Source organism: Melanostigma gelatinosum (assembly GCF_949748355.1).
Source record: "Melanostigma gelatinosum genome assembly, chromosome: 3".
In the NCBI taxonomy this organism is placed as follows: domain Eukaryota; kingdom Metazoa; phylum Chordata; class Actinopteri; order Perciformes; family Zoarcidae; genus Melanostigma; species Melanostigma gelatinosum.
Window position 1 is genome coordinate 25,764,281 of NC_136636.1, and position 17,963 is coordinate 25,782,243.

General features: G+C 43.8%; 1 protein-coding gene across 1 annotated transcript in view; it reads left to right on the forward strand.

Moving 5' to 3' along the window:
• The window catches only part of epha8 (eph receptor A8), a gene marked incomplete at both ends in the record, with an annotated part of 95,191 nt that extends 79,882 nt beyond the window's left edge, over nucleotides 1-15,309 (forward strand). The window contains 11 exons of the mRNA XM_079265423.1: nucleotides 115-277; nucleotides 1,773-1,869; nucleotides 3,667-3,734; nucleotides 4,010-4,135; nucleotides 4,686-4,871; nucleotides 5,922-5,983; nucleotides 8,359-8,568; nucleotides 12,359-12,508; nucleotides 12,589-12,779; nucleotides 13,603-13,761; nucleotides 15,195-15,309. Of these exons, the coding sequence (XP_079121549.1) occupies nucleotides 115-277; nucleotides 1,773-1,869; nucleotides 3,667-3,734; nucleotides 4,010-4,135; nucleotides 4,686-4,871; nucleotides 5,922-5,983; nucleotides 8,359-8,568; nucleotides 12,359-12,508; nucleotides 12,589-12,779; nucleotides 13,603-13,761; nucleotides 15,195-15,309 (1,527 nt within the window). The remainder of the gene's footprint in view (nucleotides 1-114; nucleotides 278-1,772; nucleotides 1,870-3,666; nucleotides 3,735-4,009; nucleotides 4,136-4,685; nucleotides 4,872-5,921; nucleotides 5,984-8,358; nucleotides 8,569-12,358; nucleotides 12,509-12,588; nucleotides 12,780-13,602; nucleotides 13,762-15,194) is intronic.
• Nucleotides 15,310-17,963: the final 2,654 nt, after the last annotated feature.

Genomic DNA, 17,963 nt, shown 5'->3' on the forward strand with positions numbered 1-17,963 from the left:
CAGATGCATTGAGGTCATGGTTTGGGCTGTGAAGTGTTCAATCTAGCACATAGCCTGCCCAGCATGCTAAGATCACCAAAGCTGACCATTTAAACGTGGCCGTTTCTGTTCCAGGACAATGAAGCACACAGTTACTCCACTCTGAAGTCTAAAAACACCAGCGCCCGGGTATCGGGGCTGAAGCCGGGCACCAAGTACATCTTCCAGGTCCGAGCCAGAACGTCGGCGGGTTGCGGAGACTTCAGCCAGAATGTGGAGATTCAGACTGGGAAAGCAGGTGTGTGTGTGTGTGTGTGTGTATATGATGGTCTATAAGAAACAGAAATACATTGTGTCACAGAACCTGCCTGCCCTGAGCCACGGGGACCCTTTAGCGGTCGTATGCCATTTAATACAGTAGGAAAAGTGTTAAAAGACTTCCCAAACCCAGGCCAGACTGCACAGCATGGTCCTGGGCTAAAGCGTCAGCGAGGCTGATAGCCGCCCCCGTCCATCCCTCCTTTCTATTGATCTGAGCTTTGTTAGAGGGTCACCGCTGTCAGCAAAACTGCAGCCTATTCCAGTGCTGGGGTGGGGGGTAGAAGTATTCATGAGTCTGTCCAGCTGAGGCCAGTACAACACTAAAAGTTAGGACTCACTGAAAAAACTTTTATTGGAACATTTTTCTTTCCTAATCGGGGATTTGGCAGAGAACCTGCGGAGCAGACTTCAGGTCTGCAAAGCTAAACCTCCTGCCTGGTCGGAGTCCCAGTGCTGTTTCACTGACTAATAGTCTCCCTTCATTCTGCTGCTCACTGGACTCAGACTCTGCTCCTCTTGATACGGACTCTGAAAACAAGAGGACTGTACATGCCCGCCTCCCCCCCTGCTACCATACATGCTGAGTAATCAATAAGTCCTAAAGTTGATGAAAACCAGATGAGCCTTTTTGTCGTTGTGTCCGTTCTGTGTAGTTCAGTCTTACCCAACGTTGAAGCTTCAATGGTAACCATGTTTATCTCAAGGCTCTAGGGATGGCAAAGTCTTTGATCCAGACTGAAATATCTCTTCACATGGATTGCCGTGGAATTTTGTATGTTCATGGTCCCCAGAGGATGAAACCGACTGATTCGCCGTGATCCTTTACCCTTTGCTCTAGCGCCAACAGCAAAAAGCTAAAGCTTTCACTTGTATCTACATCTCCTCAAGCATCGCTGTACCTCACTGTGGTACAGCCTTCACAGAGCTGCCAGTGAGTCGTCCCTGTAGCACACACAGTTGAAAGGATTCGCAAAGAAATGTATCCATGACACACTTAATTATTTTATTAGGGCTTATTACACGAAATGGTGAATAAAAAAGTGCCACCGAAATCACAATGTACTTACAATCACAAATGCAATAACTCATTCACGACTCACAAAATGTATTAGTTTACGTACTCAACAGTCTTATTAAATTCTAGCATAATTAGATTTGATGTCATTTGAAAGATACAGTATTTTTACCTCTTACTTTATGTGCAGTTATCATACTATCAGGTCTATTCAGTCCTTCAAAGTAGATGAACATTAGTTGAATATTTCCTCCACATGAAGTTTCAAAAATGCAAACAGGAGGTAATTACAAAATGTTGAGCGCTTCAATTAATGAAGCTACAAATTCCTGTTTATCTTGTTTGACCACGAACTCTCTACCCGCCCGCCTGTGTTTGCCGCCGTGTGTGTGTGTGTCAGTGCAAACTGCAACCTGGACGAACGCAGAGCGTTGTGTTTGCGTGTGTGTGTTTCCAGCTCCTCTGCGCTACAACACCATGACCATCATCTGGATCTGCATGGCCCTGGTGTCCGGCCTGGTCACCTTTCTGGCCATCTTCATCTGCAGGAAACGGCAAGGCTACACTTTACCACACTACCCATCGCTGCTGTGTGTGGAACACTTTCTTACGCTACTCTACCGTATCTCTCTTTGTGTAAATGTTGCTTGTGATCAGAAGCCCTGCGTGCACTGTGTTTCTCCCTCCTGTGGTATTGCCTGCAAAGTAACATTTTAAAAAGTGAGGTTGTAATCTGAGTGAAGAGTTGTTCCATCCAAAAGGAGATGAATCTCATTTAAGCCTGCTGTTGAGAAGCTAAAACACCTTTAGTCTCCTTTGCCATGTTGGAATGTTCATTTTCTTTATATTCGCTCATCTCCTCAACCCTCCCTGTCCTCTCACCGCCTTGTTTAGCTAATTTCCGAAATCATAATTTCCACCTCGTAGTGTATTTAATGATGTTGATTCATGTCCAGTAGCTTGCAAGCCAAACCTTCCCACTTATCCTGTCAACACCACCCTTCCTCCCTTTTTTTTGGATGTTTTCAACTTACATCTCTGGAATGCTGCATCGAATAATGAATTCCAATGCACTTAATTAATTTGTGTTTCACTGCATATTAAGTTTTTCATTTCCATTCTGTTAGAGAGGAAGAATATGTCGGAGGATTTAAATGTGTAATCCAGGCAAAATCATGTTGTCCAATCTATTCAATGCAATTAAGATGGGGGTTCAGAAAAGGAAAGCTTCACCGATGGTGGAGTTTAAAATGCTCATTTTTAATGAATACGCAAACAATGATGTTAAACTGATGAGAAAAAAACAACAACTACTGATGGTAGAAACCACCAGGGTCAGTTGTATGGCCCATAGCTAAAAAAAAACAGATGGACAGACACAGGGATGCACACACACACATGCACGCACACACACACGCATGCACGCGCGCGCACGCACACACACACACACACGGCCATTTACATAACCTCCTGGTGGAGATAATGACTGAAGTATAAGTCAGTAGATGGGAGGCAATAACGATGGTTTCTGCCACAGAGTGAGATCCAAACGATTTAAACATGAAGGCACAGGATACAAACATTGTGAATTAAACCCTCAATGTGTGTGTGTGTGTGTGTGTGTGTGTGTGTGTGTCTGCGTGCGTTGTCACCAACCACCATGAGTCAAGAAAGCGCCCAACAGCAAAGACATGGCCAATAGTGCTTGAAATTTGAAGCAAATAAAAAAAGCAGTTTTTTTCGCCACTCCCCTAATGAAATTTAAACTTTGTTTTAAGAAAAACATCAATAAGACAAACCTATATCGTGATATGTGTAAAAAGTGTTAGTCACCCCTTTCAACGCAAAGTTAAAAAAAGTATTTATGTAGCGTGTGGCTTCCCCAACACACGACAGATCACACGCATGTGTGATCGATGCGTTAAATCTCCTAAATGCCCTCCTGAGATGTGTCCGCTGGTCCTTCGTAGCATTAATATATGATGTTAATCGTTTTAACTTCAACTAAACATGGAAGCATACCCATAGAAACAGGTCTGTTAATATGAAGGGGAACCTCATGATGGAAATAATTAGGCTCGGTTCCACCTTGTTGCCGGTGGAAACCCTAATTAACAGTTAGAACAGGTTGACATATTGCTCCTTATGAATTACTAAGTTTCACTAAGTGATGAATAGCTCTGTTAAAGTCAATAATTCATTATGAACAACTATTGATTTATTCATTTTGAGCCGAGTTTGATACAATTTGTATAAATGTTTCACTATTGTCCTGTATTCATCCCACTGTGTGTGTGTGTGTGCGCGCGTGTGTGTGTGTGTGTGTGTGTGTGTGTGTGTGGTTTGTATAGACACTGTGGCTACAGCAAAGCCTTCCAGGACTCTGATGAGGAGAAGATGCATTACCAGAACGGTCACGGTATGTTTGGCCTCACTCCTTAATTATAACCACTAAGCGCACGTATTGATTAGACTGCATGTAATAAAGTTCATCATCCGAGCAAACTATTTTTCATCACGCGCCGACTGATCACAGGAGCACCCGCTGTTTATTATCGCTCTCTCTTCTGCTTCTTTCTGTGAGCCAGCTCTTCTCTTTCATCAAGTCTTCCCTCGCACACACCAGCGACGAGGGGCTGAGTCGCCGCTCTCATTCTCCGATATGTGACCGAATGCTAATGTTGTTTATCTTAGTGTCATTCCCCGACGCAAGGTTCTACATCGACCCGCACACGTACGAGGACCCCTGCCAGGCGGTCCACGAGTTTGCCCGAGAAATTGAAGCTTCCAGGATCAAAATAGAGAAAATCATTGGCTCAGGTAAAAAAAAAACATGTGAAACTTGTGCACACACACACACACACACACACACACACAGAGTGAGAATCATTGGCCGGGGCTAACTTAAAATCATTGGCCAGTGTAAAGGCTGCGGTGTGCAGCAGAGAGGAGGATGGCAGAGCGGAATCAGAGCGTTGCGTGGGGCTGTCAGTCAGAGCCCCTCAGACGGGCAGGGAATACGAACACTGTGTCGGCTCCACAATACACTGTGCTGCTGGATGTAACTCCTGCAGACACGAAGAGAAGTGTAGACTTGAGGAAGACAAATAAGCCATCCCACTTTATTAAACGTTCTTCTGAGATAAGAATTAATGAGAAAGAGGCTGATGGAGGATTAGCTTACTTCTACTTTTGCACATATGGATTTCTTTTATCAAACGCAGCAAATTAACTTAAGACACATTTACAATTATTTCTTACGTTACGTGTGGCGGGGGGGGGGGGTGCACAGTGCATGTTGAATGCAGTAGAATAGAATTGAACGAGTGGACTCATGCTAAATGGGCTCTTTTCTTGTGTTTGTGTTAAGGGGAGTTTGGGGAGGTGTGCTATGGACGCATGAGACTCCCGGGGAAGCGAGACATCCCAGTGGCCCTGAAGACCCTGAAGGCGGGATACACGGAGAAGCAGAAGAGGGACTTCCTGGCGGAGGCGTCCATCATGGCCCAGTTCGACCACCCCAACGTCATTCGCCTGGAGGGAGTGGTAACCCAGAGTACGCTCCTGCTACATCTATATATTAGTGTTAATAAAGTTGTTTTCACGATTACTGACTCTGATTTAAGAGTTATGACTGTTAAAGCGCATGATGAATAACAGTGAACGTACATTTTGAGGCTACATAGGCTTCACCAAGCCTCATCTACTGTGTGTCGTGTAGACAACTCGCAAAGCTTTCACAACTTGCGCCCTCAGTTCGAACTCTTCCTTTGACTTTTAATTTGGCTGTCCAGGAAGTAAGCCCATAGTTATTGTGAAGTGGACTTGGGCTGAAGAGCTTAGAGGAAGAAGGGTGCCTCTCTGGCTCACTGTGTAAAAGTAATGGCTTTCGCTCTGATATTGAAAAGTATTCATTCATATTTTTCATTCATTAAATTAGGACATAATTCTTTTGGACGTCACATGCGCCATAATCAGTGTTGAACATGCATGTAAATAAATATTAAAAAGTATTAACTATCCTGCAGATATGCGGTTCATCCAGCCTGTCTCATTGCAAACTGGTCACATGCGAACTGCCTTGGCATCACTTTTTTAACTTACTGGGTAGCCCAACGCGGCAAACTATGGCGCTCCACAACGGTCGCTTCGAGTGACGGGGGGGGGGGGGGGGGGGGGGGGGTGCCATCTCAGGTCGCTAGCTGTATCCGTTGCTACGTCAGCAGGGCCCGCCTCAGCTCCACCGACGATCCACCTCTTTGCCAATTTTTAGAGTTGTGGCTGTGTCGTCACTGCCAAGAGGCTTCACAACGACTCACCAGAAAGCTATGGGTGACTGCCATATTCCATACGGTCCATTGTTAAAATGAGTAAATGTGTTTCCAAAGCGAAGTTACAAAGTTGATTTTCGGCTTCACATGGGACACGAACAGTGGTCTGCTAGGTGAAAGTTATGCGTTTGAGCCTGTTGCGTCTCATACAGACGATAAACGGATGCCTTGTGCGTCGAGGTCCGTACAAAGCGTCGCTAATTGAGGACCTGGGAATGAGACCGGGCTGGTTTAGCGTAAGATGGAGTCCTGAAGTTTCCTGTTTGTTCCCTCAGGCAAACCGGCGATGATCATCACAGAGTACATGGAGAACGGCTCTCTGGACTCCTTCCTCAGGGTTGGTATTGAAGCAGTAAAGGTTCCTGTTTGCTTTTCATTTTGACTCAGTGTAAAGTGGTTCTCCTGGGCCCCGTGCCAAGTAAGTGGTTCAGCAAAGTCGATCAAATGTCCTATTAGCCAGCCTACATTAACAAGATGATTGATGTCAGGCTATCTCGGTTCCTGCAAGGCTGATCCGCTCTCAAACGTTAAGTCGAACCAGACGATCGGGATCAGGATGATTGCGCATGCTCGTCCCACTTCAAAAGGGGGAAGCGTCGATCACCGAAACCATGATTTTCTAACAGTACAATGTTAAATAAAGTCAAAGAAAGAGCCGCTTTTTACTCCGCTGACGCGCAGGAGATGATCATGAACGCATATGAGGATTTCAAGACCATAATCACGGCAAAATATAACACCGGCACCGCTGCGAGGGCGAGACGGGAAGCACGACAAAATATCACAGACAAGTTAAATGCGTAAGTGTTGGAAAAATGTATCAGCTAATTTAAATGCCTCATCACCCCAACCAATCAGATGATATGTCTTTAATGTGCTGCTGGCAGTAGACTTCATGAATGCATCATCCAATGAGATCTATAGCGACAATAATGATCTCAACTCTTTCAGAATAAGTAGATAAAAACAAGGCCAACAAGGATCTAACTGATACGAATTAATATGAGGATATATGTACTGTATGCGCGTATGTATCATGTAGCCTACTATGTATGTGTATATACATGTATGTGTAGATTACCATATAGAACTAGTTTGAATATATGTGTGTGTGAGAATCTGTGTATGGGTGGATCAGTATGTGTATTATTCATAATCAGACATTCAATCAATTGAAGCCGTGAAAATAAATAGTGTGTGATTCTCTCTATTCTTATCATGAGTCCACATTAACGATGTTCTACAGTAATGATGTGCTGGTGTACTAATAACACTGTCATATCATTATGAGTGCTTTCACCCCATGTATGCAACCAGCCAAGAAGAGGACATGGGAGCAAGTAAACATTAAGCACACACACAATTCAGAATGCTGAGTTAATACAATATGTGCCATAATGTAATGAACACATCCATAAGTTTATTAAGCGCCAAATGAACTTTACGAACAGCACGGCATGCAGCGGCTTTCCCCATGTTCTCCGCATCGCCGATACTGTACAACAACGTAGCACTCGCACAACAGCGCAAGGCTGCATCCAGTCTGTGGGACAGTCAGTGCCCGGCTGGGCGTGTGGTGTTCAATGTATGGCTCGAGAAGGTCTTATAAATACATGATTCCTTGTCGGCAGAATCGATAGCGCTCGTATAGGAAGTCATCATGATGTGATGACGGATCTTGGCGATGTGGAAGAACTCTCTCTATAAAACGCTAATCTAACTAATATCCTCCTTCATCAGTGGATCTCTGAGGAAGGGAGCTGCACATTAATGCAACAGAGGCTTCTTAGTTTGCTCAGCTGGTTTTAAGGATCACCGTGTGTCTCACTTTACATGCATTTCATGAACTCCCGTATAACCCCCAGTATATGCGCAAGCGCATTAGACTACCGTATATGACAGGAGCTGCCATTTTTTCCGGGGGAGTGACAGCTTATCCAGCTACCTTCACTGAGCCTGTGCTGGAGCAGGTTCAAGCTTTTGGATGTGTTGCCATGGTGATTTTGCCGAACTTGCTTTGTGGAACCGAAAAGCCTGATCTACGTCATCTTATCCTGAAAAGTATCCGGCTAACTAAGTTAGACACGTACGTGGAACGGGGCCCAGTTCTCTGTGATTGAGTAAGTGGCGATCTTTTCCTTCACTGTTTAGCTATAACTGCTCATCCTCCGGTGAAAACAATGTACGACTTCTTAGCAACCTTTACAAAGCTCTAATTCAAGCTTAGCGGGTTCGTTTCCAATGGATTTCCGAAAAGGTTTTATTCGTGTTGGAGAATTCTTCTCAACACACCAAGGAGAACGTACTCGGTAGATGCATGGTCTTCACAGGAGAGCAACATCACTTCACATCACTTGCTATTTATCAGAGAATCATTATTGCCAGTGGTTTAGAGCAGCAAATGTGAAAGTGTTCTCGTTAATGAGATACAAGTTGATTTAACACTGTGTCACATCGACAATGTCAAACAGCTCCAGTATTTGCTCATATGAAGATAGCGTGGATTATTACTTAAAAATCAAATCCCTGTCATGTTTTCTTCTCTCATCTGTACTCTCGTCTCTATCTTGATTAAAATCTCTTCTATTATCAGTCTCCTCATCTGTTCTGCTGCTCTACCATCACTTCTTTTTTTGTGATCTGCCATTAAAACTCTCTCTCCCTACCGCCTTCCCCCCAATCTTTCTCTTTTTCTCTTCCCCCTACCCATAGAGGCACGATGGCCAGTTCACCGTCATCCAGCTGGTGGGTTTGCTGCGCGGCATCGCGGCAGGCATGACCTACCTGTCTGACCTGGGCTACATCCACAGAGACCTGGCTGCCCGCAACATCTTGGTCAACAGCAACCTGGTGTGTAAGGTGTCTGACTTCGGCCTGTCCCGGGTGCTGGAGGACGACCCCGACGCTGCATACACCACCAGTGTGAGTTTTCACATTGAGGCAAGCATTGATGCAACGCACACACACACTCACACAGCTCTTTAAAGGAGGCGGCGAGCACGTGTAATGGGTATGAAAAAACAACCACAGGTTGAAACATACGTAAACTATTCCACTTAGGTCGTATCAACGTTATATGTCAAAATTGCAGTTACAGCCTCATGTAAACTTGCATAAGAACACACAATGAGTTCCATGCAGCGAGGAAGATTTTTACAGATTCCTAAGGGGTGCTCCAGCAATTTCGTAATGCACTTCCATTGGGGGACGACCAAGAGACATTGAAAATGGTTTAAAAAAATGAAAGCAGCAGAACCTGATATATCAGGACGGGTGAGATCTCCAAAAACCCTGGAATCCTACATTTCCCATTTACAACCTATAGCAACCAATAGAACGCCCATCTGACCTTTTTCTCTCCAGATAAAAATTACAATATGTAATAATTTGGACGTAGTCGTCGTAGTTTGGTATTTGGGGCCGTCACCATCTTGGATTTTGGCAGTCTTGTCTTTTTTCTTGGTAACCAGCTAGCAAAAGTGAACATCTTTTGACAGCGGGGGAGTGACATTGAGATGCCCTTATATGGCTCTTGTAGAGGCAGCGACCTGTCAATCACAGTAGCCCCGCCCTAAAGCATACTCCTCTTTATGGTCTATTTGACTCTAAATGGACCATCATGTACTAAATGAACATCATGCTGTATTGAAGAAGACTTGAAACTAGAGATTGAGACCATAAACTCATGTTTACAATGTTTACTGAGGGAATAAATCAAGAGAGAAGTTGGGTCATTTTCTCATAGACTTCTATGAATGAATGAATGAAATTTATTTATATAGCGCTTTTCACAGACATAACATCACAAAGTGCTTAACAGAGCAGAAAGTTAAAAGCATAAAAAACACAATGTGACCGTAGGGTCAATAAATTACATACACAGAGAAAAAAAAAAATTTAAAACATATTTTAAGAGCAGATCTAGGACATGGATTTTTACTCAAACGCCAGCCTAAAAAGGTGTCTATACAACCAGAGGAGTCGCCCCCTGATGGTCAGTAGAGAGAATGCAAGTTTAAGACACTTCCACATTGGCTTCACCCAGCAGAACCGGATTATGCTGGGCTCTGGTCATCCCAAGCAAAAAAACGTATAACCCTGATGATGTCATCCATTTTTAATAACATGTTATTTCAGCCCTCGCTTTCTTAGCCACATGTAATGAAATTTGATGACAAAGGGTACCCAAGCCGAAATAATTACGTCATTATGATGTCATCAGTGTGGAAGCCCTGAGAGGAAAGTGTGATCCATTTTCTTAGTCTGATGTAATTTGTCCCATGCTCCACCATGTTCTTAATTTCCAGCTGTTTCATAGATGAAAAAATAAATCAAAAATAATTAAGGCACTTCGATAGATTATCTTGGCAAAAGCTTTTTTCTCACCTGTTCACACAGGTGAGAAAAAAAATGGATCACCGGATTTCTTTTTTGTCTCACTTTCTGCTCAGGGCTTCTGTACATTTACTGAGACAAAGTTCCTTCAGAGCCACAGAGGACATTAATCATCTGAGTAGTGCTCAGCGCTGCCTTTTATGTGTACATTGAGTTCCAACTTTAAAACTGCACGAGGCACACTGGCTGTCTTTAGCAGCAGGTGCTTTATATCAAACCTCAGCCGTAAAAATCCTTAAGATCATGTAAATATGGTGCAATGGCAAAAGATAATGTCCTTACAGCGTCACATATATACATTCATCAGATATACAGTATATCTTCATATTTTGTCAAATTAAATTGACAAGTAAAGATGGTTTTTTACTATATCCTATTCATCTTTCGTGAATAACTTTTATTTAAGAGGGCAGTTCCACTGAAATCTGACCAAGAAAGAAGCATCAAGACGAGAGTTAAAGCTGGAGACAAAAGCAACACAGATACAATCAAGTCCAATGAAACTGAGAGCAAAGTAAAATCATGTCTGTAAGTGCTCCAGTAGAGAGCAGTCCAGTATTAAACCTAGCCCGGTGAGCACAAGCCTGAACTATAAAATGTAAAGGAGCCGAGCTCCTTCCAGTGTCTGATGCTATCAGCTCACAGCTGATGGAAATCAGCATTTGACACATTTGTCTGTTACAGTCTGTTAAAGCACGGCAATCAGATTACAGGAAGCTGGGTGATTACATGCAGCATCACCCAGAGACATGCTGCTTTCGGGGATAATGAGGATATTACAGACACTATAGCGTCATCTGGAAATGAATGGCTGATGATAAACACGGCTCTCGTTACTATCTGGAAGTGAATAGAAAGCTGCCTGTTGTATGGGATCTGGCAGCCAAAGTCACTTTGAAGAAGCTGCGAGTGTTGAGGTCTCGAGTGAAGGTTACAGGATTCCCGTCATGTTGCAGGTTTTTATGGTTTAGCAGGACGTCAGGTGTGTGTGCCTAATGGGCTGCGTTTTGAGAGCAACCTTCAAATGTTTAAAATAACCCACTCGGGAGCGCTTTGTTTGTTTAAGAAGTGACGCGTCCATCCGTCAACCTAATTAAGTGTCACTTTTATATCAAGAGTAAAGTGTAAGTAGTTCACATACTTGCAAACATTTGCAAGTCTATTCTCGTACTGGCCCCGCAGCACATGCGCCCTGTTTAGTCATTTAACCACGGTGTGTCTTCTAACTTTAAACGTTCACTTACTCAGTGGTAAGTATTGATTTTAGCTGGTACTTCACTAATCTCAATCTTTATGCTACGTTTTACCTCAATGTCGCCTCATTTCAGAGGATAACTGCACATTTGCTCCAGTATTGGACTGCTGTATACTTTGTTGTATACTACATTGTTGCTTAAACTACTCAACAGTATACACAGTATTTAAAATGAGCCGCTTTCACGAACATATAAATGCTATTTACACATTGAGGGAATAGTAATAAATCGATAATGTGCTGCACGTTATAACAATATCAATAAGGCTTTTCTGCATGAGTACTACTACTACTACTACTGATAAGACTTCTGTACCTTTACTTGTGTAGGGTTATGTTGAGACTGTGGTACTACTAACCCGTGTGCTTCATTAGGGACATGTTTGGCTTTTTAAGTTAACAATCATTTTGGCTGCATGCATGTGGCAAGGGGTTTTTTCTTTCTTTTTTCAAATTTTGGAAGTTAAGCCCCAGCTCTCATAATAGGTCTATAATAAACTGCTTAGTCAAAATACATTCAGACCCCAAAGGACAAAAATGTCCCCATTGAAACCCATTAAGACCTCAATGTTTGATCCCACGCCCATTGTAGCATACAATCAAGCATCATTTTTTTTTTGTTTTTTTAAAGGCTCAGTTATTTTCATAGACAGCTGGGAGCAGCAGTGTTCAGCAAACTTCACTCAAAACCCCCTCAAAAAAGAAAAAAGATTGTTGGGGGCTATTTTCATATGGAAATACACATTTGGCGCGGTGCGGAAACATGTCAACCAGTGCAACAATGTGGCTGATTTATGTGTTATTGTTTTTTTACAGTTTCTGGAGCTAAACCGCATAGAGGAATAAAATATTTGAATAAAATATATCAGGCCTTTGATACAAAGAGTACTTTTAAGTCGGATACATTCTTTGATGGCTTTGGTCTTTTCATGGGATGATGACATGATAAGAAAGAATATAGAACATAGCCAAACTAATCCTTTATTCTGCCATCATGAGTTGGATTCTATAACTCAAGAAAGCCTGAAAGACCCTGGTCAATCATTGTTGTTCTCCCAACAGGGCGGGAAAATTCCAATCCGCTGGACAGCCCCCGAGGCCATCACCTTCAGGAAGTTCTCCTCCTCCAGCGACGTGTGGAGCTACGGCGTGGTCATGTGGGAGGTGACGTCCTATGGAGAGCGACCGTACTGGAACCTCACCAACAGAGACGTGAGTGCTGTTTGTTTCACCAACTAGCCGCCCTCACCTTATTGTCGCAGCATACACTGTACTCTTATTTTTTTGTTCAGGTGATCAAATCCGTGGAGGAGGGCTACAGGCTGCCCGCTCCCATGGGCTGCCCCGGTCCTCTGCACACGCTCATGCTGGACTGCTGGCAGAAGGACCGCAACGAGAGGCCGCGCTTCTGCCAGATAGTCACCGTTCTCGACAAGCTAATCCGCAACCCGGAGAACCTGAAGTCCATGGACACGCTCTGCAGGTGGGTGGGCCGCTGAGTAGAGCCACGTTTGCATCGTGTCACATGCCGAGGAGTCTTTTGATTCAATTTGGCCGGACGGTTTCGCCCGACATTTAATCAAATATTGGTTCGCGTGATTAGCGGATTAAGCCGCAACAATCTAAGCGGGGGGGCTGAGACGATGATCCGCCGGACAATGTCTGGTGACGGGCTGTTAGGCTGCTAATTAGCTGTCCTGGTGTGGGAGCCGGGGTAACTCCAATCTCATCCCGCTGCTTTAAAACATGAGCGCGGTGGGATAAAGTTGCAGCCCAAAAGTTTCCCTCAAAGTTCTCCGGCAAATGAAGCCAGGTGGTTTTCCAATGAGCTCGCTCCTGATAGACGCGCTGTGAGTAAAAGCCCGGCTGTGATATTGACATCGATCCGCGGCAAATCTGGGAACACGTTTGAGAGGACAGCCGGGCCGAAGGCGGACCTGCATAAATTGCTCAGTTCAGATCCCGGGTCCTACGGAGCCAGTGGTGCGTGGGGCCGTGCGTCTATGTCAGCGTGAGGTAGAGAAGTGTTCAGGATTTCTGCCTTTATTAATCTACCCAAAGCAGCCATCCTGCAACCACAGCCACTACCTCTTCTCTATCATTTGAACCGCTATTGATTTTCTGCCTCAGCTACCAGCACCCCCCCCCCCCCCCTTTTCCCTCCCGGTCGCCTTGCCTCTTGCTCACTTTTTGCCTCTTTTTCTCATTTTTGGACTCCCTCGAACTAATCTTTTTGTCTTCCCATCAATCTTCCTCTTCTCTTCTCTCTCTGTCCATCCGTCTCTCTCTCTATTTGTGTCCCGCAGTTTAAGCAGTCCTCCGCTGATGGAGAGAGCTATCCCCGACTTCAGTAGCTGTAACTCAGTAAACGACTGGCTGGACACCATAAAGATGAACCGCTACAAGGACCACTTTGCGGCAGGGGGTTACCAAACTCTGGGACACGTCATAAGCATGAACCAAGGGTAAGTGCTGACGGTGATCAGAGGTGATGGTGTTCTCAAATAATCAGTTAGACCACTGTCATGTTTCTGCATTTTACTTTTGTTAACTGCCACCGCCGCGGTTCGATCTTCCATTGAGCTCCAGTCAGATGCAAGATAATCCCTCAGGATCTCAGCTTGTTTCTATTTCAATCAGCCTTTAAGTCTGTCCTTCACAACTACCATCATCTCTCCTTTAATTAGCCAGGGAAATGACTCTTGCAGCAAATCGTGCATTGTGTCTAAAATAAAAGCTGAATTATTGGAAGAGTCTATCAAATGATACGATCATTTGTGCAGGCCACAAAAAAGGGAAGAACTGGTCAAAGGAAGCGATATATCCTTCCCAGAATCTGAGGTACTGTTCACATAATAACTAATCGCTTCTACTCTTTTATCCGTGTCAAGCTACTGTGAGTGAAGCTCAACAGTTCCTGTGTTTCACAGGAAGTTAGGATTTTATTGTCATATACACGAAATTTGACCACTGCATTTGACCCATCCCTGGATATAGGGAGCAGTGGGCTGCCATTGATCGGCACCCGGGGAGCCGGGGGTTCAGTGTATTGCTCAGGTAGACTTCGACACGTGACACGTCCCAGTCGGGGATCTAACCATTGAACTTCCGGTTCCCAGAAGACCCTCTTAACCCAGTGAGCCACGGTCACCCCAATGAAAGGCCTGTTCAGATAAGAGTGCTGAGAGCCACTGGAAAGCTTTTCATGCTAAATATCTGTGCAGGAGGAGGGAGTCCAGTGGAGTTGTTTTAGGTGAGCGGTGAACTGAACGTATCCGTTTGAGACTGGTGAACGTGAGCGGTGAAACCCTGCGAGCGCTAACGACGCTCACGCAGTGTTTTAAGGCACCGAAGGATTTACATCACCCGGCATGGCTAGTGCAATCAAAGGAGCAGAGACATCCGCCACTTTCTATTCCAGCCCCGCCTCCTAAAGTCAAATTTCCAAGCGAGCGAAATGCTCCTTCTCGAGGTCCGCTCGCAGATTGTACATATACACTGTATATATACTGCTTACTGTTATATGCACAAGTTTTGAGACTAATTAAATCCCATAGCATTAAATTAGGAAGAAATTAATACAAACTAGGTTGTTTTAATCTGTGTGAACTGAACTGTTAGGGGCACGGGGGGTTGGGGGTATTCAGTTGGTTGCAATCTGCAAACTCACCACTAGATGCCACTAAATCCTTCACACTGCTCCTTTAAGTTGAGTTTGCTCATTTCATTTACACATCCAGCAGTTACAGAGCGACATTATGATCATAATTATTCTTTTTTATTTGTTGTTCGCTGTTGGCTTTTGAGGTGCCAAAAGGCCCTATGGTGACTACCTGAGAATTCACTTTTTCGTCATGGATCACTACAACTCAAATTTCTGTGTGTGTGTGTCGTGCAGGGACATCCAGCGGCTCGGGGTTACACTGATGGGCCACCAGAAGAAGATCATGACCAGTGTCCAGCTGATGAGGGCGCAGGTCCTCAACAAGAGTGTGCCGTCCGTGCACGTATAACTCCCAACAGTGAGGTTTCTCTCTGCTAAAAATCTAGAAACCCAGGCTTGTACAAGGCCGAGAGGGACTCCGTGTAATTTAAGATGATCCGATGAACGGGAGAGGAAGATGTGCGGGAACTTTACAAGACTTTTTTCCCCCGAAGAAATTAATGAACAAAACGAGAGGTTTTCACTGTGGAGCGGGTAAAACACAAGACTTCTTTGGGACAAGTCCGACCTTTCATTGTTTTTTATTTTATTTTCCAATCCGAACCCATTTTTTGAGTTTAAACATCTTGTTTATCAATTGAAAGACTGCCTTAATTACCACAAATTATTTGAATTGAATCGCCAGCAGAGAGAAGATAATTTATCAATCCTGATTTGATCAGAGAAATATGATTTAGTGAACCAGACGATAGTACATGAAGTGATGTAGAGGGTGGGGATGGGGACGAGGGGACAGGTTTCAAATGTTCTGATGACACTCGCAGCACAAGCTTGAGGAGACTTGAGGCCCAGAATGAGGCTCGAGACCGAGAGAAGTGGAGAAAAAGTGCGATAGCGCTCACCCAAGTTGCCAGATCGTCTCCATCAGCGGAGAAGACCTATTTCACCCCAGGCTATTAATACCAACCAGAGGCACATTTCTCCGCCCCAGAGCAGCTCGTGCTCCCGCGTGTGAAGCTGCGCGGCGCACAACCGCTGTTCTCGGAAGATGTGTGTGTGATTCAGTTACAGTGCACTTTATTCTACAACCCCTCTGTGTTGTGGAGGCTTTGCAGTTGTGTCACAAAACTCCTCAACTGGAGTCACGATGTACACATTGAAAAATAGTACGTAAATAAAGACTACTAAAGTATAAAACCCAAGAAGAGAAAGAGATATTTAACATTAGTTTGTGTAGTAGGTTGCGCGCTGATGAGATTTCCTTCCCAACTTTCTTCACCGTGACAGAAAGGAAAATATATTTAAATTAGAGGCAATATGTTTAGATACAAAATAACTTCAAATACCATGAAAAATGCTGCACCTGATGCATTTTCAGTATATTTGGGGATTTATTTTTATTTCAAATGTAATCATATAAAAAAAAAATGCATTTCAAATCAGGTTTAAATGTATCGCAAATATTTTGTTTTGTTTTTTAAATGCATTTCAAGAATAGCAAATCTATTTCAGTTCTCAGTGTTAAAGTTTATTCTTGACCTTGTGAATAGTAGTTTGACAAATGAATCTTTTTACGGGATTCAGAGCATTAACTTAGCAGCAAAACGACACAAAGTGGAGAAATGTCCACCAGAGCAGAGGATGAAGTCGCTCTCCCTCTGTGTGAGTGTTGCTATTCCAGCTCTTCCTAACCGGATCGGCCCACGTGCCTTTTGAAGTGCATGTGATTCTCTGTTGTGTCACACTGGCTAGCTAATGGCTGCCACTCTGCTTCACCCGTCACGTAAACACGTTAGCTCTGTCAGCACTGTAGCCGTTGTTTGTGCTGTTTGATTTGTTAGCACTGTTAGCTTCTAGCCACCCACTCAGCCGTGTCCAGAGACGTTTAGAGGCAATAGACGTGCTCTGAATTACGAATTTAGAACCTTAAACTAAAGGTTCACTTACTTCCACTTAGCAGATATGACTACTGGCCGTCATGTGACCAACGTTTCACACAAACGGAGCACATTTCAGTGTGCTGGTGAAAACTCAGAAGCAGCTGGTAGGTGGACCCTCAGTTAAGATTAGTTTGTCAAACTCTTTCAATCCTATTCTTGATCTAGTTCAGATATATTTGAAACTACTAAAAATATATATATTTCAAATGTTATAAAGTCTATTTCAAATAAATCTTTAATATATTACATGATATACTTCTCAAGGCATGTCAGTGCTTTTTTTCATTACCTTTTTAGATACAGAAACACATCTTCATTGAGCTTAAAGGCATTTTTGAAATGCATTTGGAAGATCCCATATATTGAAAATGTATTTGAAATGTATGATAGTCAAAGCTGACATCAATTAGTTGCATTTTGAATTGTTTTCAGCCAAGTAGCTGAAAACAAGCAGCTGGTATTAACCATGGATGTGTAAAGAGAACTGGATACAGCTTTTTAAGCGGGACCCCGTTCATTCCTATGAAAGCTGCATCTCTGGGGCATGAAGCAAATCAAGTTATCATATATTAAATGTGGGTGTTAAATCTGGGTATTAAATTACCCGGATCTTCTGCATCCATGGAGCCCATAATGCCGAGCTCACTACCTACAACCCCGCCTTGCTCACATGAACGACAGTGTGCGTGCTCGTAGCAGGACCACCATCACAATCCGGATCAGAAGAATAACCCATATCAAAACTTGTGCCCACGGATGTATAATAAGAGCTTGTGCCCTGTGCCTTTGCCCCGCGTGTTGGCAGTACTACGTTAAATTCTGTTCATGTTGTGCCCCCAGTGCCATTAGCTACTAGCCAATAGCCGGTTGTTTAGAATAGAGATGCTAATACATCCACATTCCAGGCTTTACGGCATACAGCCAATGGATGTATTATAAAATAATAAAAGTGACAAATTACAGCCAATATATTCCTTATTACAGCCTCATACAGCTCGCATGAAGTCGATGAACCGGGTATGTCATATGAGCGTGCAGGTTGGCACAGTCCCGTGGGTCTGAT